The 24,816-nt window shown below is 44.3% G+C and overlaps 2 protein-coding genes across 3 annotated transcripts; one reads left to right on the top strand and one right to left on the bottom strand.

The window, feature by feature from the left end:
• Nucleotides 1–18: 18 nt before the first annotated feature.
• Nucleotides 19–11,901, top strand: LOC106576787 (tyrosine-protein kinase STYK1). The gene is made up of 10 exons (XM_014154192.3): nt 19–780; nt 4,023–4,078; nt 4,238–4,423; nt 4,716–5,087; nt 5,613–5,794; nt 5,909–5,989; nt 7,102–7,310; nt 7,402–7,442; nt 7,616–7,712; nt 8,871–11,901. Exons 1-10 carry the CDS (start codon nt 680–682, stop codon nt 9,061–9,063), a joined length of 1,518 nt encoding a protein of 505 aa, XP_014009667.3. The 5' UTR covers nt 19–679; the 3' UTR covers nt 9,064–11,901.
• Nucleotides 11,902–13,089: 1,188 nt separating this feature from the next.
• LOC106576792 (polyhomeotic-like protein 1) lies at nt 13,090–22,436 on the bottom strand. 2 transcript variants are annotated; one of them, XM_014154205.3, is made up of 15 exons: nt 22,257–22,436; nt 21,522–21,643; nt 20,993–21,106; nt 19,480–19,545; nt 19,212–19,355; nt 18,959–19,123; nt 18,740–18,821; nt 17,899–18,614; nt 17,673–17,814; nt 17,237–17,409; nt 17,029–17,095; nt 16,095–16,182; nt 15,836–16,007; nt 14,456–14,702; nt 13,090–14,049 (listed from the first exon to the last, which is right to left on the bottom strand). In XM_014154205.3, the coding sequence occupies exons 2-15, from the start codon at nt 21,636–21,638 to the stop codon at nt 13,898–13,900; spliced, it is 2,445 nt and encodes an 814-aa protein (XP_014009680.1). In that variant the 5' UTR covers nt 21,639–21,643; nt 22,257–22,436; the 3' UTR covers nt 13,090–13,897. The 2 variants fall into 2 exon arrangements, with proteins under 2 accessions (XP_014009680.1, XP_014009690.1); XM_014154215.3 differs by having other exon boundaries at nt 22,285–22,435.
• Nucleotides 22,437–24,816: the final 2,380 nt, after the last annotated feature.

The following is a 24,816-nucleotide window of genomic DNA, read 5'->3' as shown; positions in this document are numbered from 1 at the left end:
TTTTTACTGCCACAGAAAGAAACCTGACATTCATATTTAAGGACAAGCAAGGCTTCAGGAACATTAGTTGCCAGCTAGGGTGAGAGAAAATGCCAGATATGTGAAACAAAAGGAAGAGGACAGAAAATAGACTGGAAAGAAGTGGAAGAACCTGTTTCCCCAGGTCAAAAGAGAGATGGCAAAGGGTTAGCAAACACAACGAGAGTTTGACAGGTCAAGACAGAATAAGGAGGGAAATAAGGGCTAGCAAACACAACGAGAGTTTGACAGGTCAAGACAGAATAAGGAGGGAAATAATTTCTACAGAGGGAGAGAAATAAATCCACTAAACTGGTGTAACAACATTACGATAGACTCCCTGGATGAGGAAAAAGGGGAGAGGGGGAGGAAACGGAGTGAGAAACGGTGGGAGAGAAAGATGGATGTAGTGCAGGTGAAGAGGGCGGGGTTGAGACAACACTGAACGTGTGACTTAGACAAACACAGAGCCACACAACAGTAATCTCTGGAGAAACCACGACACTAACCCTGGACTACACACACTGACACACAACAGTAATCTCTGGAGAAACCACGACACTAACCCTGGACTACACACACTGACACACAACAGTAATCCCTGGAGAAACCACGACACTAACCCTGGACTACACACACTGACACACAACAGGGAAAATGTATGATATGTGTTGGTTTCTGTGACGGAAAGGGCAAAGGATTATATCACTGGATTATTAAGGTTTCTTTCTCAAGGTCTGAGGCACACACACAGGGAGAGAGGTGAGATGACTACACTGTGTATTTACTTTGTCTATGTGATTGTTTTATAATGATTTCTCTGAACTAGATGTTGTTTCCATTACTGTATACTGTATATACGCGATAGCTTGTTTGTGTTCCTCTGCTGAGTGTGTTTTACCGGTTTGTCTATGGGTGTGTGTCATTGTGCTTTACCTGGTATAAAAAAATGCAGCTGGACAAGTTAAGTAATCACTGCACTGACACAAACAGGTGATTAGGGAGATTTAGTTTCCTTGTGTAACTGGGAGACCCATTTTCGTAGTTGGCCTATAGTAAAACAGTAGTGATGTGTTAATGGCAAACCAGGCAGAAGCCCCAAATGCTGTGCCACGTAGGTGTACAGATGTGCATTGGTGCTGCAATGTGATGCTTCATACCAGGTTGTGCCCTTTTGTTGTGAAGCTTGGGCATATCGTTTGCATTCACAGCTACAATGAGCTGTGTATTTGAGAGTGAAACGAGGAGGGGAAGTTGAGAGAGCAGAATAGAAAGACTTGACAGGACAAAGAGAGAGAATTGGTTTCCTTAAAGTTATAGTACAATTTCTGAATAAATTGGAGGTGAGTGTGTGTGTGTGTGTGTGTGTGTGTGTGTGTGTGTGTGTGTGTGTGTGTGTGTGTGTGTGTGTGTGTGTGTGTGTGTGTGTGTGTGTGTGTGTGTGTGTGTGTGTGTGTGTGTGTGTGTGTGTGTGTGTGTGTGTGTGTGTGTGTATGATAATCACAAGTTGTATTAGTGTCTAAGCACGACTCAGATTGTGAGAATCTCTGAGGTTCCTGCTAGCCTTGTCTCAGTTCACTCTAAACCCAGACATCTGCTTATACTGATTAGGATATGATTGGATAAGGTCTGCGCTGAGGTGAATCTTGATGGGCTCAAAGAGATGAGAGTAATGATATGATATATCTACCATGGTCATTATACAATTCATTCTCCCACAACAACTGCACCACGGGCGACCAGTGTGGCAGCCCACGGCTTCAACCTCTCCAGCCTGTATATGTATGTAATAATAATAATAATAATTTGGGGGGTGCTTATATTTGTCCTTTTACACAAGTGTGTAATGGAAATGTGTTTCTTCATATCCCAACTCCCCCTGAAACACCCGTGGGGAGTGGGGTCACGGCCAAGGTCACCATTGAACAGCGATCCTGGAGCAATTAGGGTTAAGTGCCTTGCTCAAGGGCACAGTGACAGATTTTTTGCCTTGTTGGCTCCAGTATTCAGGACAGTAACCGAAAGGTCGCTTATTCAAATCCTGGAGCCAACAAGGTGAAACATCTGTCTCGTTTGTCTTTTGGAGGAGGCGTTGGGTTAAAACAGAAGTCCAATTTCAGTCTTAATTCACATCACAGGATCTGATCTAGTTAGTCCACTATAAACAGAGGATCTGAAACTCACTATTGCTGGTCATCATGTGAGGATGATGTTGTTCATCATTCATGTGATTCATCCGTTGTTGTGTTTTAATGTTTAAGCAGGTTATGTGTGTAAGTGTGACCTTTCATCATGGGAAAAAAAGAAACAGAGGATGTGTTACGTGAATATTCTTCCCCTAGGCACTGAGCTGTCTGCCACTGAAACCTTGTTTTAAACCTGATTGAACCAGCGATTCGTACAGCATATCAGAAGCAACATGACTCGGTTGAAATGTGAAAGTTCAAGACAAAGGAAATGTGGGAAATCTCACCACATTTCCTCTGGGAAGGTCTAAAAAAAGGACTCAATGTCAACCATTTCATCAATTACATTGGTTATGCACTGTGATCAAGAAATGTAATGTCACATCTTGACATACAGTACATGTTTGGACACACCTACTCATTCAAGGGTTTTTCTTTATTTTGACTATTTTCTACATTGTAGAATAATAGTAAAGACAAAAAAACGTTGAAATCACACATGGAATCATGTAGTAACCAAAAAACTGTTAAACAAATCAAAATATATTTTATATTTGAGATTCTTCAAAGTAGCCACCCTTTGCCTTGATGACAGCTTTGCACACTCTTGGCATTCTCTCAACGGGCTTCATGAGGAATGGTTTTCCAACAGTCTTGAAGGAGTTGCTGAGCACTTGTTGGCTGCTTTTTCTTCACTCTGCGGTCCAACTCATCCCAAACCATTTCAATTGGGTTAGGTCGGGTGATTGTGGAGGCCAGGTTTTCGGATTTAGCACTCCATCACTCTCTTTCTTGGTCAAATAGCCCTTACGCAGCCTGGTGGTGTGTTTTGGGTCATTGTCCTGTTCAAAAACAAATGATAGTCCCACTAAGCGCAAACCAGATGGGATGGTGTATCACTGCCGAATGCTGTGGTAGCCATGCTGGTTAAGTGTGCCTTGAATTCTAAATAAATCACTGACAGTGTCACCAGCAAAGCACTATCACACCTCCTCCTCCATGCTTCATGGTGGGAACCACACATGCGGAGATCATCCGTTCACCTACTCTGCATCTCACAAAGACACGGCGGTTAGAACCAAAAATCTCAAATTTGGACTCATCAGACCACAGGACAGATTTCCACCGGTCTAATGTCCATTGCTCGTGTTTCTTAGGCCAAGCAAGTCTCTTCTTCTTATTGGTGTCCTTTAGTAGTGGTTTAGTAGCAATTCAACTATGAAGGCCTGATTCACACTGTCTCCTCTGAATAGTTGATGTTGAGATGTGTCTGTTACTTGAACTCTGAAGCATTTATTTGGGCTGCAATTTCTGAGGCTGGTAACTCTAATGAACTTATCCTCTGCAGCAGAGGTAACTCTGGGTCTTCCTTTCCTGTGGTGGTCCTCATGAGAGCCAGTTTCATCATAGCGCTAGATGGTTTTTGCGACTGCACTTGAAGAAACTTTCAAAGTTCTTGACATTTTCAGGATTGACTGACCTTCATGTCTTAAAGTAATGATGGACTGTTGTTCTTGAAGCCGGTTGAAAGAATGCCAAGGGTGTGAAAAGCTGTCATCAAGGCAAAGGGTGGCTACTTTGAAGAATCTCAAATATAAAATATATTTTGATTTGTTTAACACTTTTTTGGTTACTACATGATTCCATATGTGTTATTTCATAGTTTTGAAGTCTTCACTATTATTCTACAATGTTGAAAATAGTAAAATAAAGAAAAACCATTGAATGAGTAGGTGTCCAAACTTTTGACCTGTACTGTACAATGTTGTAACCTACAAGGCCTCATGTTTTACCCACTTTGCCTTGCTTTGTTGTTAGAATGTCTTCATTGTCAGAAGCAGACTCCCGCTGTAAACCGGAAGACACCATCTGTAGTAAGTGTTACACACACACACACACACACACACACACACACACACACACACACACACACACACACACACACACACACACACACACACACACACACACACACACACACACACACACAGTTATCTCTCTTCGTTGTCTTAATGCTCACGTCTGTTCCTCAGATATCCGTGTGTACGAGCAAGAAGTGATCATTGTGCCCATCCTCCTATTGGCTAGCTTCCTGGTCATGCTGGTCTTCATCATCCTGCTACGGTACTATCCTGAGAAGGTGGATCGTATCCGACCACAGAACACTGTGGCCACGTCCAGATCACAGCGCTCCAGAAGACAACTGCACGGCATTGATGGTGAGTGTGTGTGTATGTGTTTATATTTGTGCTCAAGGATGTAACTTTGAAAGACTGTTTTCATAGTGAAATACTGTAGGTAATTTGAGGTAATGAGTGTGTATGTTTCTGTGTAAGTCAACAACATAGGCTCTTATTCTATTTGCACAGGCTAGTAATGAACATAATCAAACCTGTTATTATACTGTAGCTATCTACTTCTAAACTTCAGGCAATAACCTCTTCTTCTCTCTCTTCCCTCTCTGTCCTCTCCCCCTCCTCTCTCTATTCGTCCTCCCCTCCCACTCCGCAGCTCCCCTGGGTATCAACCCGCTGGAACATGAGACTATTGCTCTCGATGCCCCCTCCTACTCTACCTTCTCCCCAACTCACTCCCACCCCTCCTCCAACCATCTCTCCTTCTCCATGAGGACTCCTTCTCTCCCCCCTATCCCCCCAAACAAGACCTTCATCCCATCCTCCCTGTCCAGCCCCCTGCCCCAGGCGTTGACACCTTCCTTCACCCCTATGGTCCAGCCCAGGGAGCTGCCTCGCCAGAGGCTGCCAGAGTCCTTCAACCTAGTGGCCTCGCTGCCCACAGCCTTCTCCCTGCGCTCTGACAAGGCTGTCTCCCTCTACAGGGCCCGCATGGACAACAGGAACGCTGTGCTCCGAGTGCTCAAAGGTGAGAGGATGAAAAACAGCTACTACTGAAACAAGCTATTTAATAATGGCTTATAAGCAGTGTATTAGCATTCCAAAGTGGTGATATAGTCAGAACTACTTAGGGTTAGTATAAGGGTTAAAGTTAGGGTTGACATTAGTGTAAAGTAGAATTTGTTGTCAAAGCATGGTACTTTAATCTTTTCCAGCATGGTCAAAAAGTGAGGAAACAGCCACTGTAAAGAACCTTTCCCCTGCCATTGAATGGGGGCACAGCGTCATTAGGCAGTTTCTTCCCTAGTGACTGATGCTTGTGGATTGTTAGACAATCACCACCATAATTACAGCAATTGCTCTCTACAACCTGTTTCTCTGACCTCCCTTTCAGAAATGTAATTACCAACTGTTACAGCAAGTCTGCTTCAAGGCTTTGAGATACAGACAAAATATGTTCAGCCATAGCAGTTGTTTATCAAAGGCTTTGAAAGGCCATTTTCGCACAGCATGTTGGCAGGCAATTTCATCTTCCTCTCCTCCTATCCCTCAGACTCTGCGAGCGCCACAGAGAGGCACAACTTCCTGGGCTTTGCTTCCTTCTTGTCTCAGTTGGGGCCACACCCCTTCCTGCCGGAGCTCCTGGGTGTGGTCTCTCTGCGTGTGCCCCTAGTTACCGTTGTTGAAGAGCTAGAGAACAGAGATCTGCTCAGCTTCCTGTGGCGGTGCAGACAGGTAGGAACCACATTACCCATGAGGCATTGTCTCTACAAGCCCATTATTTATAGTCAAATTAGGAGCTGTTTGTGATTTTGGTTATAAATTGATTCTCTTTGTGTGTTATGTCAGGATGGTGTGGGCGTGGACCCTCCATGTGAGATCACAGAAAGACGTATATTTACCATGGCCAAACAGGTAGCCTCTGCTCTGGTGAGTAAACTATGGTAATATGTTGGCTTAATGTGTTTCTGCCACAGAAATCAACATGTTTAAACCATGAACATGCCCCATGTTCAAACCATCAAACCATGAACCTGCCCTGTGGTCAAACCATCAAAACATGAACATGCCCCATCCTGACCTCCTCATTGTCTACTACTAACATTATCTCTTTACCTTGTTTGCTTTTCCATAATTAGGATCTGAAAGGATCTTGAAAGATGTGTGTGCTGTGTCTCAAAAGTCCACAGTGGCTTCCTGTGCTTATGTATTTTCCACAGTGGCTTCCTGTGCTTAAGTATTTTCCACAGTGGCTTCCTGTGCTTAAGTATTTTCCACAGTGGCTTCCTGTGCCTATGTATTTTCAACAGTGGCTTCCTGTGCTTATGCATTTTCCACAGTGGCTTCCTGTGCTTATGTATTTTCCACAGTGGCTTCCCGTGCTTATGTATTTTCCACAGTGGCTTCCTGTGCTTATGTATTTTCCTTCTCTGCATTGATTTGGTCAGCTGAATTCCATGGTAGGTTTCCTCTATGTTAGTGTACTGCACCTGTCCTGTGTATTATGTACCATGGTAGGTTTCCTGTATGTTAGTGTACTGCACCTGTCCTGTGTATTATGTACCATGGTAGGTTTCCTGTATGTTAGTGTACTGCACCTGTCCTGTGTATTATGTACCATGGTAGGTTTCCTGTATGTCAGTGTACTACACCTGTCCTGTGTATTAGGTACCATGGTAGGTTTCCTGTATGTTAGTGTACTGCACCTGTCCTGTGTATTATGTACCATGGTCGGTTTCCTGTATGTTAGTGTACTGCACCTGTCCTGTGTATTATGTACCATGGTAGGTTTCCTGTATGTTAGTGTACTGCACCTGTCCTGTGTATTATGTACCATGGTAGGTTTCCTGTATGTTAGTGTACTGCACCTGTCCTGTGTATTATGTACAGAAGAGGGAAAGGAAACAAGAGGACGAAGTCACTGTGGACTTTAGAGACTAATTTAATGAAAGGCAATAATTTACTAATGTTGAGATATGACATTGTCCCACAGCTTTAACCTCTGACCTTTGACCTCACGTTATCCCCTGTCATCCAATCAGGAGTTCCTCCACAACCGAGACCTTCTTCATGGCAACGTCCGTGCTCACAGTGTATTGGTCAGCCGGGAGCTGACGGCCAAGCTGTGGGGACTGGGCGGGGTCTACACCAGGAATACCCAGGGAGCTACTCAGACTGAAGTTCCCGGCTTGAAGAAATGGCAGGCCCCTGAGCTATTGGCTAGGAGGCCTGCCAATCATAGCAGTGACGTGTGAGTTACCCTACTTAGTCTTTGCTGACATTTCAATCAATTCTCAAGATATGCAAAATACACTGATACATGTTTGTCTTTCTCACACTAGCTGGTCGTTTGGCATCTTGTTGTTTGAAATGGCGACCTTGGGTGAGTTACATGAAATCTTTTCTTCTCACTTTGAGTGCCCCTTTTGGCCAATGATACACATAACAACCACTCTTATTCATTCTGACATAATCTCTTTCTCTGAGCTACAACCTCTAATTTGTGTCATTAACCTTTCCTTCTCTCCCCTCTTTCGCTCTTTCTCCCTCTCTCAGGTGATGCTCCGTTTTCAGATATCTCCGTCAACGAGCTTCTACAGTTTCACCAGAGAGGGAAAACGCTGAGAAAGCCAGCCAACTGCTCCAACTCACTGTAACTATCCATTATACATCACTATTATTACTGCGTTATTGCCAGGAGAGGGGGCTTTAGACCGAGATCAAAGAGATAGATAGAGGAATCTAGTGCCTAAAAGCCTGTTTTAGTATGGGCAGCACCATTGAGGAATTTCACCATTTTGAAGTAGTCAAATGGATGGGGCTTCCTATGGGTTAAGGAAGGGTCACATAATTCCATCCAGGTCTTCAGGAGAGATCGGCAAATAAAATATACCTGTGAGCAGGAGTGAAAGTAAGGCGGTACAGCGTCCCGGCAAAATAAATAGTTGAGGTACACCGTAAAACACGAATGAGCCTATCGCAACAATTCAAGCAAAATGACAAAACTGTAGGCTATTCCACCACTTTAAATCATTACCGAAAGTCAGAGTTATGAAAAATTTGTGAACTGACTTGAACACGGGTGGTATAGCCTACGCTCCAAAATGCAATGTTGTTCGACGAGAACACTGAAATTTGGCAAGGCAGCGATGAGTGTCCGACACCGGGACGAGCGCGGACAGCAGTGGACGCGTAATTTATTGCCTAATGTCATTACACTTAGTGGGGTGTGGTGTAACAGATTCACGTGCCTGGGTAGCCTAGTAAAGGAGCCCTTTGAAGTGATTGTTTGACAATCAGATGAAAACATCATGACTGGTTGTGTTAATGCCACAATAAAAGGTAATACATTGTAAAAGTTAATTGACAAATCTTTAGTACTAGGCCCACAGAGATCCTATTAAATGAATAGGGATTCTATATGTAATTAATGATTAAGCTCATACATACAATTATTTATGCACACGCTTATAGAAGGTCCCGTACCAGGAAGAAATTAATTTTACTTTCACCCGTGCTTGTGAGCAAACATTCCATAATTGCAGGTGGCAGTAAATCACAAACCTTGGCTTTATACCTGTTCAAACAACACACTCTAGGTGGCAGTATGCACCCTTTCAGTTTGTTTACCAACTCATAGAAGTAGTAGAAGAAGAAAATTGACTAGTTCAAAATGGAGATGCCTCAATGACGCTGCCAATGGTCTCACAGATGCCATAATGGGACAGACAGATACAATGTTCTCTGCCCTCTATCTTTATGATGGAAATATGCCTCTATTCCCCCGTAACCATGTCCACCCTTCTCACAGGTACTCCATCATCAAGGCCTGCTGCCAATGGAAGGAGCAAGATCGCGCCACATTGGCCGAGGTCGACCGTAAGCTCCAATCAGGAGAGAAGAGTGCCAACGACAAAGTCCTCAAGGTGCCTGAGCCAATCAACATCGAGCAGTACCTGCAAGAGGCTGGATATGGGGAGTCCAACAGCTACACTGTTTTCTGAGTGGCGGCTGTGCCGGCCAACGAAATGCACTATGCTGAGGGATGACGGTGGATGTTTATATATGTATGCCTCCATTCATTACTGAAAGATATTCACTTCCTTCTGCCCTTTTTCAGTCCCCTTTTTCAGTCCCCTTCATTTGTACCATAGACTTAAGATAGGTATACTTGAACAGATACAATCGTTGAGTCAACTTCAGTTTGTAGTTGATTGTGTATACCAGTAGAGCCTGCTGAGGGGAGGACGGCTCATAATAATTGCCAGAATGGAGTGAATGGAATGCTATCAATTTCATGTGTTTGATACCATTCCATTCACTCAATTCCAGCTGTTCCACTCCATTCCAGTCATTATTATGAGACGTCCTCCCCTCAGCAGGCTCCACTGATGTACACTACCGTTCAAAAGTTTGGGGTCACTTAAACATTTCCTTGTTTTCTATGAAAACATAAATGAGATGAGTTGCAAAATGAATAGGAAATATAGTCAAGACGTTGACAAGGTTATAAATAATGATTTTTCATTGAAATAATAATTGTGTCCATCAAACTTTGCTTTCGTCAAAGAATCCTCAATTTGCAGCAATTACAGCCTTGCAGACCTTTGGCATTCTAGTTGTCAATTTGTTGAGGTAATCTGAAGAGATTTCACCCCATGCTTCCTGAAGCACCTCCCACAATTTGGTTTGGCTTGATGGGGACTTCTTACGTACCATGCGGTCAAGCTGCTCCTACAACAGCTCAATAGGGTTGGTGACTGTGCTGGCCACTCCATTATAGACAGAATACCAGATGACTGCGTCTTCCCTAAATAGTTATAGCATAGTTTGGAGCTGTGCTTTGGGTCATTGTCCTGTTGTAGGTGGGAATTGGCTCCATTTAAGCGCCATCCACAGCGTATGACATGGCGTTGCAAAATGGAGTGATAGCCTTTCTTCTTCAAGATCCCTTTTACCCTGTACAAATCTCCCACTTTACCACCACCAAAGAACCCCCAGACCATCACATTGCCTCCACCATGCTTGACAGATGGCGTCAAGCACTCCTCCAGCATCTTTACATTTTTTCTGCGTCTCACGAATGTTCTTCTTTGTGATCCAAACACCTCAAACTTAGATTCGTCTGTCACTTTTTTCCAATCTTCCTCTGTCCAGTGTTCTTTTCCTATCTTAATCTTTTATTTTTATTGGCCAGTCTGAGATATGGCATTTTCTTTGCAACTCTGCCTAGAAGGCCAGCATCCTGGAGTCGCCTCTTCACTTTGAGACTGGTGTTTTGCGGGTACTATTTAATGAAACACGTTGAGACTGGTGTTTTGCGGGTACTATTTAATGAAGCTGCCAGTTGAGGACTTGTGAGGCGTCTGTTTCTCAAACTAGACACTCTAATGTACTTGTCCCCTTGCTCAGTTGTGCACCGGGGCCTCCCACTCCTCTTTCTATTCTGGTTAGAGCCAGTTTGCGCTGTTCTGTGAAGGGAGTAGTACACAGCGTTGTACGAGATCTTCAGTTTCTTGGCAATTTCTCACATGGAATAGCCTTAATTTCTCAGAACAAGAATAGACTGATGAGTTTCAGAAGAAAGTTCTTTGTTTCTGGCCATTTTGAGCCTGTAATCGAACCCACAAATGCTGATGCTCCAGATACTCAACTAGTCTAAAGAAGGCCAGTTTTATTGCTTCTTTAATTAGTACAACAGTTTTCAGCTGTGCTAACATAATTGCAAAAGGGTTTTCTAATAATCAATTAGCCTTTTAAAATTATAAACTTGGATTAGCTAACACCATTGAAACACAGGAGTGATGGTTGATAATGGGCCTCTGTACGCCTATGTAGATATTCCATAAAAAATCTGCCGTTTCCAGCTACAATAGTCATTTACAACATTAACAATGTCTACACTGTATTTATGATCAATTTGATGTTATTTTAATGGACAAAAAACATGGACATTTCTATGTGACCCCAAACTTTTGAACGGTAGTGTATATATTGTATATCAGGGATGGGCAACTCCAGTCCTCAGGGGCCTGATTGGTGCCGCACTTGTGTCCTAGCCCCAGCTAACACACCTGACTCCAATAATCAACTAATCATGATTTTCAGTTTAGAATGCATTTCATTTAATCACCTGTGTTTGCTAGGGATGGGGAAAAGTGTGACACCACTCCGGCTCCCGAGGACTGGAGTTGCCCATCCCTGCTGTTTATGAAGGTTTACAGATCTTGTCTTCAAAATTATTGTGTAATAGGAGTAATAATATATGACTAATAATCATTATTTTTGTTGTGATTTGAGGGACTGAAAGAACACATGGGTGGAGACACCAGGCTTCATAAGAGATGTATAAGGTGTTTATAAGTTGTTTTGTTACACTTCATTTATCATTTTAAGTCCAAAAATATATGTAGCAACTAATTAATGATTCTAGCTTTAAATACGTCTGTCTCATAAGTAAGGCCGGAGTTTAATTCTCCTGCGGAAAAACTCGGGACCCTGGTTGCGCCTCAAGTTTGTTCTGGTCAGGTCATGTGATCATGAAACCTCCCGGAAGAGGAAGCGAAATCTGTCACTCCTTTTTTCTGGTTCATAAACAGTTAATGAAATTTAGCAGACCAGACCCAGCTGCTAAATCCATGGAGACCGGAACTGTGACAATTTTTGTTCTTTGGTAAATGACCTGAGTGGGACATTTGGTACAAGCTATATGGAAGGTCAGAGTTCAGTGGTTGATGTTCTACTGTAAATAAGCACAAACTGAACTCACATTATTTGCACACTCTCCACAATGTGAATCAATGTAGAAGTTTACCAATGTCAATTAAAACCATTCACACTGATGCTTTTTCTCATCTGAATTGGTCAGCAGTACTCTGTTCCAGTGGCTCCCAAACATTTTTGTCTTTTGAATTCTTTAGTCATTTTTTTCAACTTCTACTTAATGCTTTTCTACAAGCCAGGTGTTATAGGAGTTTGGCCTTGAATGATTGTATCATTGCGCAGTGAGAACCCTACAAGTCATTGAAATGCCGCTATAGAGTCAGGGCTAATTATACTGAACAAAAACAGTTCATATGAGGAAATCAGTCCATTTAAATAAATTCATTAGGCCCTAATTTATGGATTTCAATTGACGGGGAATACAGATATGGATTTACTGGTTACAGATAACTTTTTTAAAAATGGGCCTCACAATGGGCCTCAGGATCTCATCGCTGTATTTTTGTGCATTCAAATTGCCAATCGATAAAATGCAATTGTGTTTGTTGCCCATAGTTTATGCCTGCTCATACCATAACCCCACCGCCACAATGTTGACATTAGCAAACCGCTCACCCACACAATACCATACACATGGTCTGCGGTTGTGAGTCCGGATGGACGTACTGCCAAATTCTCTAAAATGACATTGGAGGCGGTTTATGGTATAGAAATTAACATAACATGTTTTGCTAACAGCTCTGGTGGACATTCCTGCAGTCAGCATGCCAATGGCACGCTCCCTCAAAACTTGAGACGTCTGTGGCATTGTGTTGTGCTACAAAACTGCACATTTTAGTGGCTTTTTATTGTCCCCAGCACAAGGCAAACCTGTGTAACGATCATGCTCTTTAATCAGTTTATTAATATGCCTCACCTGTCAGGTGGATGGATTATCTTGGCAAAGGAGAAATGCTCACTAACAGGGAAATAAACACATTTGTCCACAAAATTTGAGAAATAAGCTTTTTGTGCCTACGGAACATTTCTGGGATCTTCTATTTCAGCTCATGAAACATGGGACCTAGACTTTACGTTGTGTTTATATTTTTGTCCAGTGTAATTCCGGTCCCGGAGGGCTGAAACATTTCTAGTTTTCATCCTCTCCTAATAAGGGACTGGTTCAGACCTGGGACACCAGGTGAGTGCAATTAACTACCAAGTAGAAACAAAAAAACAGAAGTGTTTCAGCCCTCCAGGACCGGCATTGAATAGCCCTGAATCTGTAGCAGCCATATACAAACAACACTCAGAGCTAAAGAGCATAGTTCCAGTAACAGGTGTTTAATGGTAGTACTGCACACAGTATCTCTCCTCTCAGGACAAATACCCATATTCAGGTAGTTCAGTCAGTTACTAATACTCACTACATCCTCTCCATGAAAAACTTCCACACCAAAATAATAACTTTGATTGTAGTACAAAAGATCAAAGCTATAAAACAGAGTCGTATCTGGTGAAATAAAAAAAAAAAAATGTTAATTAAAGCTCTTTAATGTCCTTTCATACACTTGATTAGAGCCTGGCTGGACTGACATCTACATTAACATTACAAATCCACTTTGTAAAAAGAAAAGTAAAGTGAAATGGACCATTTTCAATAATAACACTATGGTTATAGCACCGCTGAAATGTAGAAAAAGGCAACTTGAACTGTCCTAGCTAGCTAGCCACGGTTACTGTAGGTGAGCACATTTGCAGTGTCACATGAGTATATGTTTCTCCTGACAGACACAGACACACACACACACTTTGTCAGTTTACCTCACAAACAGGAACACTAAAGACTGACTATCAGATGCCCATGCTCACCTCTCACTCATAACTAACAGATTTCTTTTCACATTCAATGTCCAGGAAAGTCAAAGCATATCCTAATTATTTCCCTTCTTACCTATATTCAACCCCCTTTATCTCATTTCTAAAATGATTGATGTTTATGGTTAAAATCAACCCCCATTTTCCCCTCCCTTTCAGTCTTGGTCTCAGGCTTAAACGTCACTAATGCAAGTCTAGTGTGGGTCCCAGTTTGAAGTTCAATGGAACCCCTCTTCTTCCTCCTCCCTCCCTCCCCCGTCAGTCTCGTAGGCTGTTGATGAAGGCACAGATCTTGAGGGCGGGTCCTAGTTTGATGTTCATGGTGGAGATTAGGTGTTCTTCTCTGAGTAGCAGCAGAGCCTGTCCGTCAATCTCCTGGGACAGGAACTGGGCTGCCAGGTCCTCACAACCTGGGAGGGGAGAGAGAGTGAATACGCTATGAAAAGGGACTGCTCACTAGCAATGAACATCAACCTAAAATACACATTGGCGTGGGTTATGGAACAAACCAGAATTGTTGGGTTTCTCTGATCTAATTCAGGGTTACCCAAACTGAGTCCTTGAGCACCCCCCGGGTGCACATTTTGTTTTTTGCCCTAGCACTACAAAGCTGATTCAAATAAGCAACTCATCATCAAGCTTTGAATCAGCTGTGTAGTGCTAGGGAAAAACCCAAAACGCAGACCCAGGACCCAGTTTGGGAAACCCTGATCTAATTGACCAGTTGGCCATGGGTTCCATTATTACAGATTCCCCTACTATGAAGACTCTTTATTCATTGTTTACTTCACTGACTGTTAATGAATGAGTACTGACCTTGTAGTGAAGAGATGAACCTGCAGACCTCCTCCACACCCCAATGGGCGGGGCTCCCAGACAGAAAGTTGGCCTCGTCCAATGGGAGGCTGCCTTGAGCCGAGTCGTCCAAATGGGGATCGCAGTGGGCGGGCCTAGGGCAGGAGAGGGAGGAGCTAGGGGAGAGTGATGGGGAATCTTCTTCCTCCTCCTCCTCCTCCCCGTCACAGCTGGACACATCCTCAGAGCGACTGGACTCAGAACGACACTACAGCCAATCATAGAGAGAAGAGCGTCATACATGTAGGCCTGCACAGTTTAAATATGGTACTGGAACTGACCCTGTATGTATGCATGCATGTATTACACATACATATTGAACAAAAATATAAACACAACATGCAACAATTTCATTGATTTTACTGAGTTACAGTTCATATGAGGAAATCAGTCAATTGAAATAACTTCATTAGGGCCTAATCTATGGATTTCCCTACTGGGAGTACAGATACGCATCTTTTGGTCACAGATGAAAGAAAAAAAAGGGTCTCGTCACTGTATTTTTGTGAATTCAAATTGCCATCAATAAAATGCAATTGTGTTTATTGTCCGTAGCTTATACCTTCCCATACCATAACCCCACCGCCACCATGGGGCACTCTGTTCACAACATTGGCATCAGCTAACCACTCGCCCACTTGACACCATGTGGACTGCGGTTGTGAGGCCGGTTGGACGTACTGCCAAATTCTCTAAAACAACGTTGGAGGCGGTTTATGGTAGAAAGATTAATATTAAATTCTCTGGCCACAGTTCTGGTGGACATTTCTACAATCAGCATGCCAATTGCACGCTCCCTCAAAACATGTGACATCTATTGTGTTGTGTGACAACACTGCACATTTTAGATTGGCTTTATATTGTCCCAAGCACAAGGTGATCATGCTGTTTAATCAGCATCTTGATATGCCACACCTGTCAGGTGTATGGATTATCTTGGCAAAGGAGAAATGCTCACTAACAATTATGTAAACAAATTTGTGCACAACATTTGAGAGAAATAAGCTTTTTGAGCGTATGGACATTTTCTGGGATCTTTTATTTCAGCTCATGAAACATGGGACCAACACTTTACATGTTGCGTTTATATTTTTGTTCAGTATAGTATGCTTACTTACTTTATATTGTTCTTCTTATTTTTCTATCTGGTGTGTTTCAGTTGTACCTTGTTATTTTTAGTATTACATTGTTATTGATTACTGCAGTGTTGGGGTTAGAGCTGGTTAGAAACTCATTTCACTGTACATGTGTATGTGACATTCAATCTTGAAACAGGAGGAGAGTAAACAACAACATTTCTATTGCATTGACTCTTTCATGGATCAGAAACATCCACTTTACCTCCTTGACAGGCAAATGTCTGCCGGCTATTTTAGCGCAGGCGACCTCCGAGCTACTCCTGCGAGGACCCCTGCGTCTGACGATGCTGTCTGGGGGAACGGGAGGACCAGGCGGCCGTGCAGAAGCTCGCCCCCTACTGACCTGGAAGTGGTGACTGCAGCTCACATTGTATCTGGAGGAGAGTGGACAAAGCAGGTAATAACAAGGAGTCAATACTGTTGGCTGCATAGTGAGAAGACAGGTGAGATGGCTAGGGTACCTCTTAGCGCAGGTCTTGGAGCAGAACCTCTTGGAGCCCCTGAACTGGCTGGCTGGAGCCAAGCTCTCACAGTACTCACACTTCAACACTGGTGAGGAGAGAGTCAGACTGTTAGTACAGAGATGACTAGGGGTCAGAGGAGGCTGGTGGGAGGAGCTATAGGAGGACGGGCTCATTATAATGGCTGGAATGGAATAAATGGAACGTTGTCAAACACATTACAATGAGCCCGTCCTCTTATAGCTCCTCCCACCAGCCTCCTATGCTAGGGATGACAACTACTGTACAGCATCAAGCTATAGTACTGCAACATCTCACAGACAACTGGATCAGAGGCAGAATCAAGCTATAGTACTGCAACATCTCACAGACAACTGGATCAGAGGCAGAATCAAGCTATAGTACTGCAACATCTCACAGACAACTGGATCAGAGGCAGAATCAAGCTATAGTACTGCAACCTCTCACAGACAACTGGATCAGAGGCAGAATCAAGCTATAGTACTGCAACATCTCACAGACAACTGGATCAGAGGCAGAATCAAACTATAGTACTGCAACATCTCACAGACAACTGGATCAGAGGCAGAATCAAGCTATAGTACTGCAACATCTCACAGACAACTGGATCAGAGGCAGAATCAAGCTATAGTACTGCAACCTCTCACAGACAACTGGATCAGAGGCAGAATCAAGCTATAGTACTGCAACATCTCACAGACAACTGGATCAGAGGCAGAATCAAGCTATAGTACTGCAACCTCTCACAGACAACTGGATCAGAGGCAGAATCAAGCTATAGTACTGCAACCTCTCACAGACAACTGGATCTCTGATCCAGAGGCAGAATCACATTTTTTAAAAGGCTAGTGCATCAGTCAGCTGTTATGGAGTGTATTCTTTAAGGAAGGTAGAAAATATACCACCCACTAACCTGCAGGGCCTCCATTGTCAGCCTGTTGAACACCCATGGCTAGAGGCTCCTTCACTGGCCCAGTCACCTGTCAATTAATGTCAAGTTTGGGTGTTAGAGAAGGATAATTTCTGGCCCTAAAGCAAAGTTCTGTGCAAACAAAACCACAGCTCCTCTCCTGATCCGTGGTAAGCAGGTAGCTAGGTGCTAGCCAGGTATGTGAACTCACAGGGAAAGGCTCAGCTCCCTCCTGGATGACAAAACCCTCTATGAGGTGGGTGAGGACCTGAGGTTTGACCACCGCCTGGGGCAGAGGGGCTCTGTCTCCCTGACCCCCCACCCCCCAAGACAGGGGCAGAGACAGGGTGGGGGGAGAGGAGAAGGCTGGCACCGCTTTAGGAGCTGGAGAAAGAGAGCGAGAGGAAGTGAGGGAACCAGGGTAGAAAAGAGTGTGGGTGAAATGTCAAGAGTTTGGGAATTTACACTATTCATTCAAAAAACAAACACGAATTTACACTATTGATTAAAAAAACAAACCTGAATTTACCAAATATGAATCATGCTGTGTTTTACATCTTAACCCTAAATCCTTGTATCAAGCAATCCCCAACCTTAGATAGGATTCAACTAAACAAGAACATACAGTATATCTTCAGACATCTTACCTGAGTCCAACGTGGGGGCGGGAGATAGAGGAGGGGCAGAATCTCTCATTGGTGGACAGCAATGTTGGGAAGGTTCGACTGCCATCTCATTGGTTGCATCAGTTTCCGACTTCCTCTTCAATGAGCCAATTGCAGGCTTTGCCTAATGCAACAGGAAGAGTCAAGTTTTGATTAACACACACACAGACACACACATCCCAACTCTTTTAGTTTCTAAGAGGGTTACCGTGGTGTTCCCTCCAGTAGAGGCTATAGCGATGCCGTTGTCCTGGGGGCAGCAGCTTCGGGCCTGTGCCAAAGCCTGGGAGTTTCCTACTGAGCCCTGCCTAGCTCCCACCAGCTGGACTGGGACATGGGGCGGGTGGTGGCCCCCCGTGTTGGGCGGAGCCGGGAGGATAGGTGGAGGGTGGCGTGGGGGCAGCTGGACAGGTAGGCGGTGACCCTGTGAAGTTTTGGGCTGTATGTGCACAGGGCCAGAGCTGTGGCTCACCTTGTCCATGTTAGTGTTGGACTGCTGCAGTGGCTGCACCACCAAGGTCTGGGTGTTGACGTTAGTTTTGGGGGCGACTGAACCTATGGGGTAGCCCTGAGAGGAGGTAGGAACGTTAGAGGTGGGGACTAGGATGTGCGTCACCGTGGCAGCAGGGGTAACCGTGGTTACCGCCTGGGCCTGACAAAGGCCTGAGGGGGAGAGGAGGAGCTGGGAGAGAGGGAGCGTGGGAGAGGGGGAGGTGGGAACTGAGGTGGCAGAGGTTGGGGTCATATTCAGCTGGTTTCCAGTCTTGACATTCATACTGGGGAAAGCAGTGGCAGTGGGATGAGTGTAGCTAGTCAGTTTGGTGGCCATTTGTTGCTGCTGGGGTTGTATCTGCTGCTGGGTGTTCTGAGAGAACTGCTGCTGCTGAGGATGCTGTTGTTGTTGTTGACTAAGAGAAAAGTTGGCTGATAAAGGGAGTTTAAAGCATGTTTAAAGTTAGAATGAGAGAAACAGTTCTTTGTATCTTAGTGGCACACAAACTGATAGAGAATTGTGTCTGCATATTGGAGGCAAAGATCAGTCCTTTCACCTGCGTCTCTCCTGTCTGGAAACTCCGTCTTCACTGCGGCCACTCTGGGAGTGGAGATACAGTGGAGAGCCAGGTTTTGCACCTGAGAGAGTAAGTAGAGGGAGAGAGAAAATAAGGCAAACAATTAGAAACAATATTATCTGTGCAAAATCTTAACTGCAGAGACAACTGTTGACTGAAAAAAAGAAAATGCTTCTCACAACAGGAAGTGGTCACTACCTGGTCATTGTCGGATTGGGCATTGGAGATGGGAGGGACTTCCTGTTGCTGCTGTTGTTGCTGAGGCTGTTGCTGTGCAACTGTCGCTACGGCAGCCGTTGCTGTGCCACCAGGCATGAAGATGAGCTGGGAGGCTGCGAGGGGTGCCCTGAGGGAGCGGTTGACCTGTGGGCTCATAGGTCAGAGGTTATTGAATATAAAGAGGCTCCTTCTCAATTGACAAAAACATCAGTCTTCTCCTCGTTCAACTCACTCTCAGGTACATCTGGCCCTGTCCGGCTGAGTTCCCACCCAGCAGCACTGATTGGCTGAGCGCTGATGATGTCACTGATGTGGCAGGGCCGAGGGGGCGGGGATTGGACATGGTCCCTCCCCCAGAGGTGGTGCTCAGATTGACCTGTGACAAGAGGGAAAATGTTGATGCTGCCATATGTCAGGAATCTCAAAGAAAGCTAAGAAACTGCAATTAAGGATAACAATGCTTGCCACGTTTTATTTGAATTATTGACTGTGAAACTTACAGTGGTGGTTGCTTGGGACACACTGTGGTTGGGAGAGTTGGACTGGCGACTAGCAGCAAGGGTGGCCTTAGAGAAAAACACAAAATGAAAGAGGTCAAGAGAAAGTAAAAACTTTGAACATTGTGACAGTGCAGTGCATTCCTCTGCTTAGTGTTATTGTGTTATTACCTGTTATTGTGTTATTACCTGTTATGTAAGGGATAATCAACAAGGGGCTATGTGTTCTATGGAAAATAATGAATGACGTGCAAGGTGTGTTCCACGACGCGCTAGCGAAGTGGAAGTGACGTTCCACGGGGTTGCATTATTTTCCAGAGAACGCAAAGTGCCGAGTTGATTATCCCTTTTATACCATGGCTATAATTGAACACATTTGCCGGTAGAAATTTGTTAATTTGCTGGTAGAAATGTGCTTAACATCTACTGAAGTAGCTAGCAAGTTTACTTGATAGCTACAGTTGTCTTAGTAAACAAACAGACTTGCTAGTTTAGCTAACCAAAATGTCATACCTAGCTTGCTGCTATGAACATCAAATTCAACAATACCAATGTTTTCAGTTTAACTTTTGCTTTCAAAAGAAGCTCAAACAGAACATGCAAGAATGAACTATAGCCATTGAATTCTACCGTGTGTTATAGGGCAATAATGCATGCTCTAGAATGCCATTCAAGCCCATCAGAAACAACTATTCAACAATGCCATGGTATAATAGTGTTATTACTTGTTGTGTTACCTGCAATTGTGTTATTACCTGTTATTATTGCGTTATTAGCTGTTGTGTTACCCATTAGTGTTATTACCGTAATTTCCGGACTATAAGCCACAACTTTTTTCCCACGCTTTGAACCTCGCGGCTTAAACAATGACGCGGCTAATATATGGATTTTTCCCGCTTTCAAATTTTTTCTCTCCAAAAAAACACATTCTGTGACGTGCTCAGTTTTTTGGTGGCATGAAGCTTTCATTAGACCAATGAAATTGCCGAACGGGTTAAGGTCAAACAACTTTTTTGTTTACTGTTTAGATTAAATCGAGCGCTCTCAAACTTCCCATCATTCTGATTACAGTAGTTATTTTGTCACCCTCATCATGGCAAAGACACGGAGAAATGCATATGATGCAGCTTTCAAGTTGAAGGCGATTGATCTGGCTGTTGGAAAAGGAAATAGAGCTGCTGCACGGGAGCTTGGTCTTAATGAGTCGATGATAAGACGTTGGAAACAGCAGCGTGAGGAATTGACTCAGTGCAAAAAGACAACTAAAGCTTTCAGAGGGAAGAAAAGCAGATGGCCCGAACTTGAAAATGAGCTCGAAGACTGGGTCAACACATAGAGAGCAGACGGCTGAGGTGTTGCGGCTTATTTATGTTCAAAATAATATATTTTTTAAATTCAGTGGGTGCGCTCAATAGTCCGGAAATTACGGTATCTGTTATTGTTTTATTACCTGTTCTGTTACCTTTCATTATGTTATTAGCTGTTGTGCTACCCGTTATTATTGTGTTATTATTACCTGTTGCACAGCAGCCAGGTTGTGAAGCTGCTGGGCACTGTTGATTTGCTGCTGCAGCATGAGCTGCTGGAAGTACTGGGCTGCGTTCGGCTGTCTCTGCAGCGCCTGAAGGGCCTAGAGTGTACAAATCACCACCATCATCCTCAACATCATATTCATTAAGATTAACATCACTTTATTGTTCAAATACACACAAGGTCCAAGCGAAATCTGACTTCCGCTTTTAACCCAACCACTAAAGACACACATACAGGTATTTTTTGGAGAGGTGTGGGGGGCTGCGACACTGGGCGCCCGGGGAGCTGTTGTTGTGGGGGGGGGGGGGGGTTATGTGCCTTGCTCCACGGCACAACTGCAGGCAATGGCATCTAGGATTTGATACCAGCAAACCTCCAGTATGCACATGCTCTTCTTGACTGGTCATTCCTAGACAAGGCTAGTAGTTCAACATTCAGTGCAGACAGTCGCCCTATTGTCAAAGATAATGATTCATGCAGAAGGCCTCAAACATTTTTTTTTTTTTTATCACCTGCACAGCTTGCCTCTCATACAGAGACATGTGGGCGATCTGGGGAGGGCGGGAGTTCCCAACAGACGGAGCATTCCCATTGGTAGAGCCCGTGTTCTGGTCATCACCTGCATCCATGCCCTCTGCACAAAACACAGATGTCAATCAATATCTTACAGTACTGTCAAATAATACTTTTTTCTTTCTTATATGAAAATATATACCATAACAATTGCAAAGCAATTTTATTACCTAGAAATCTCTATTCTCGGTAGCAGACATTTGACCTCAATAGACCCCTACCCAGTTATCACGTTCTAATCTAATCTATAAATTAACTGGCCATAACTGCTAAAGCTATATCTTGCTGTATTTGGTTGCAGTTCTTATCTATTCTTAGCTAGCGAATGCAATGTGTGAAATTGTCATTAGCGGTAGGAGGCCGGCTGTCCTTTCAACAACATGTTCGATGACCGAAAGGGATGCAGACAGGAGGGAACATGGACTGACAAGTGTGCTCTTCCAAACGTTTAAAACGTTAAATTAGACATTCAAAATTAAGGACAGACAATTGCGTTTGATATTAGATAGCTATATAATTTACTTTCAATGACTGGCAATGCTGAATTAGAACAAAACCTAGGCGAGATCATTGCAGCAATAGTGCACCTGGCTAACGTTAGCTTAGCTAGCTAGCTATTAAGCTAGAGCTAGATAATAAGTTAATTGCAAGGCTTTGTGAAATCTTTCTCTTACCTCAATCTCCTGGACCTTTATTTTTTACCTTTTTAATATAAAATCCAACTTTTATCCGTAAACGTTTTACGCATTTGCTTTTGGAAGGAATCTTTGGTGTTGTTTTTCTGATTATTGTGTGAAGCAAACAACGGTCAGGCAGATGAAAGAAATCCCGCCCCCTCTCTTTCTTTACCATTCCTTTTCCGGCGCCAAAAAGTACGTCATTGAGGTGCATCAGAGACAGAACAGTAGCCCAATCTAAAATCGACCCCAAGACCCTACACTCCATGCACTTGTGGAGATTTACGACAATTTGAAAGGTGTTAGTAATATGGCAATAGCTCTACATTGCCTTCTGATAGTCGAGGTAGAAGTTTCTCCATATTGCTTACAACTGTCAGATCCTCTCTTATACATTATTGTGGATGCTACCAGGATAGTCATGAATGAATCGTGAATAATGATGAGTAAGAAGTTACAGACGCACAAATAGCATACCCCCAAGACATGCTAACTTCTCACATCATGACAATAAGAGGGGAGGTTAGCATTTTTTGGGGGGTATGATATTTGTGCGTCTGTAACTTTCTAAATCATCCTTACTCACGATTCATTCAGGACTATCCGTAATCATGGTAGTATCCACATTAATGTAGAAGTGTTTAGAGACATATATTATTATTTACAATAAAAGTGACCCCAAAATGACACAATACATTATTTAGCATTCATTTACATTTACATTTACGTCATTTAGCAGACGCTCTTATCCAGAGCGACTTACAAATTGGTGCATTCACCTTATGATATCCAGTGGAACAACCACTTTACAATAGTACATCTATATCTTTTTTTTGGGGGGGGGGGGGGTTAGAAGGATTACTATATCCTATCCCAGGTATTTCTTAAAGAGGTGGGGTTTCAGGTGTCTACGGAAGGTGGTGATTGACTCCGCTGTCCTGGCGTCGTGAGGGAGCTTGTTCCACCATTGGGGTGCCAGGGCAGCGAACAGTTTTGACTGGGCTGAGTGGGAACTGTGCTTCCGCAGAGGTAGGGGGGCCAGCAGGCCAGAGGTGGATGAACGCAGTGCCCTTGTTTGGGTGTAGGGCCTGATCAGAGCCTGAAGGTACGGAGGTGCCGTTCCCCTCACAGCTCCGTAGGCAAGCACCATGGTCTTGTAGCAGATGCGAGCTTCAACTGGAAGCCAGTGGAGTGTGCGGAGGAGCGGGTTGACGTGAGAGAACTTGGGAAGGTTGAACACCAGACGGGCTGCGGCGTTCTGGATGAGTTGTAGGGGTTTAATGGCACAGGCAGGGAGCCCCGCCAACAGGGAGTTGCAGTAATCCAGACGGGAGATGACAAGTGCCTGGATTAGGACCTGCGCTGCTTCCTGTGTAAGGCAGGGTCGTACTCTGCGAATGTTGTATAGCATGAACCTACAGGATCGGGTCACCGCCTTGATGTTAGCGGAGAATGACAGGGTGTTGTCCAGGGTCACGCCAAGGCTCTTAGCACTCTGGGAGGAGGACACAATGGAGTTGTCAACCGTGATGGCGAGATCATGGAACGGGCAGTCCTTCCCCGGGAGGAAGAGCAGCTCCGTCTTGCCGAGGTTCAGCTTGAGGTGGTGATCCGTCATCCACACTGATATGTCTGCCAGACATGCAGAGATGCGATTCGCCACCTGGTTATCAGAAGGGGGAAAGGAGAAGATTAATTGTGTGTCGTCTGCGTAGCAATGATAGGAGAGACCATGTGAGGATATGACAGAGCCAAGTGACTTGGTGTATAGCGAGAATAGGAGAGGGCCTAGAACTGAGCCCTGGGGGACACCAGTGATGAGAGCACGTGGTGCGGAGACGGATTCACGCCACGCCACCTGGTAGGAGCGACCTGTCAGGTAGGACGCAATCCAAGAGTGAGCCGCGCCGGAGATACCCAACTCGGAGAGGGTGGAGAGGAGGATCTGATGGTTCACAGAATCAAAGGCAGCAGATAGGTCTAGAAGGATGAGAGCAGAGGAGAGAGAGTTAGCTTTAGCAGTGCGGAGAGCCTCCGTGACACAGAGAAGAGCAGTCTCAGTTGAATGACCAGCCTTGAAACCTGACTGATTTAGATCGAGAAGGTCATTCTGAGAGAGATAGCAAGAGAGCTGGCCAAGGACGGTACGTTCAAGAGTTTTGGAGAGAAAAGAAAGAAGGGATACTGGTCTGTAGTTGTTGACATCGGAGGGATCGAGTGTAGGTTTTTTGAGAAGGGGTGCAACTCTCGCTCTCTTGAAGACGGAAGGGACGTAGCCAGCGGTCAAGGATGAGTTGATGAGCGAGGTGAGGTAAGGGAGAAGGTCTCCGGAAATGGTCTGGAGAAGAGAGGAGGGGATAGGGTCAAGCGGGCAGGTTGTTGGGCGGCCGGCCGTCACAAGACGGAAGATTTCATCTGGAGAGAGAGGGGAGAAAGAGGTCAAAGCATAGGGTAGGGCAATGTGAGCAGGACCAGCGGTGTTGTTTGACTTAACAAATGAGGATCGGATGTCGGCGACCTTCTTTTCAAAATGGTTGACGAAGTCATCCGCAGAGAG

This window comes from Salmo salar, chromosome 02, assembly GCF_965601325.2.
Source record: "Salmo salar chromosome 02, fSalSal1, whole genome shotgun sequence".
In the NCBI taxonomy this organism is placed as follows: Eukaryota; Metazoa; Chordata; class Actinopteri; order Salmoniformes; family Salmonidae; genus Salmo; species Salmo salar.
Note: the sequence above shows the minus strand (reverse complement) of the source record. Positions and strands in the feature narration are given on the sequence as shown.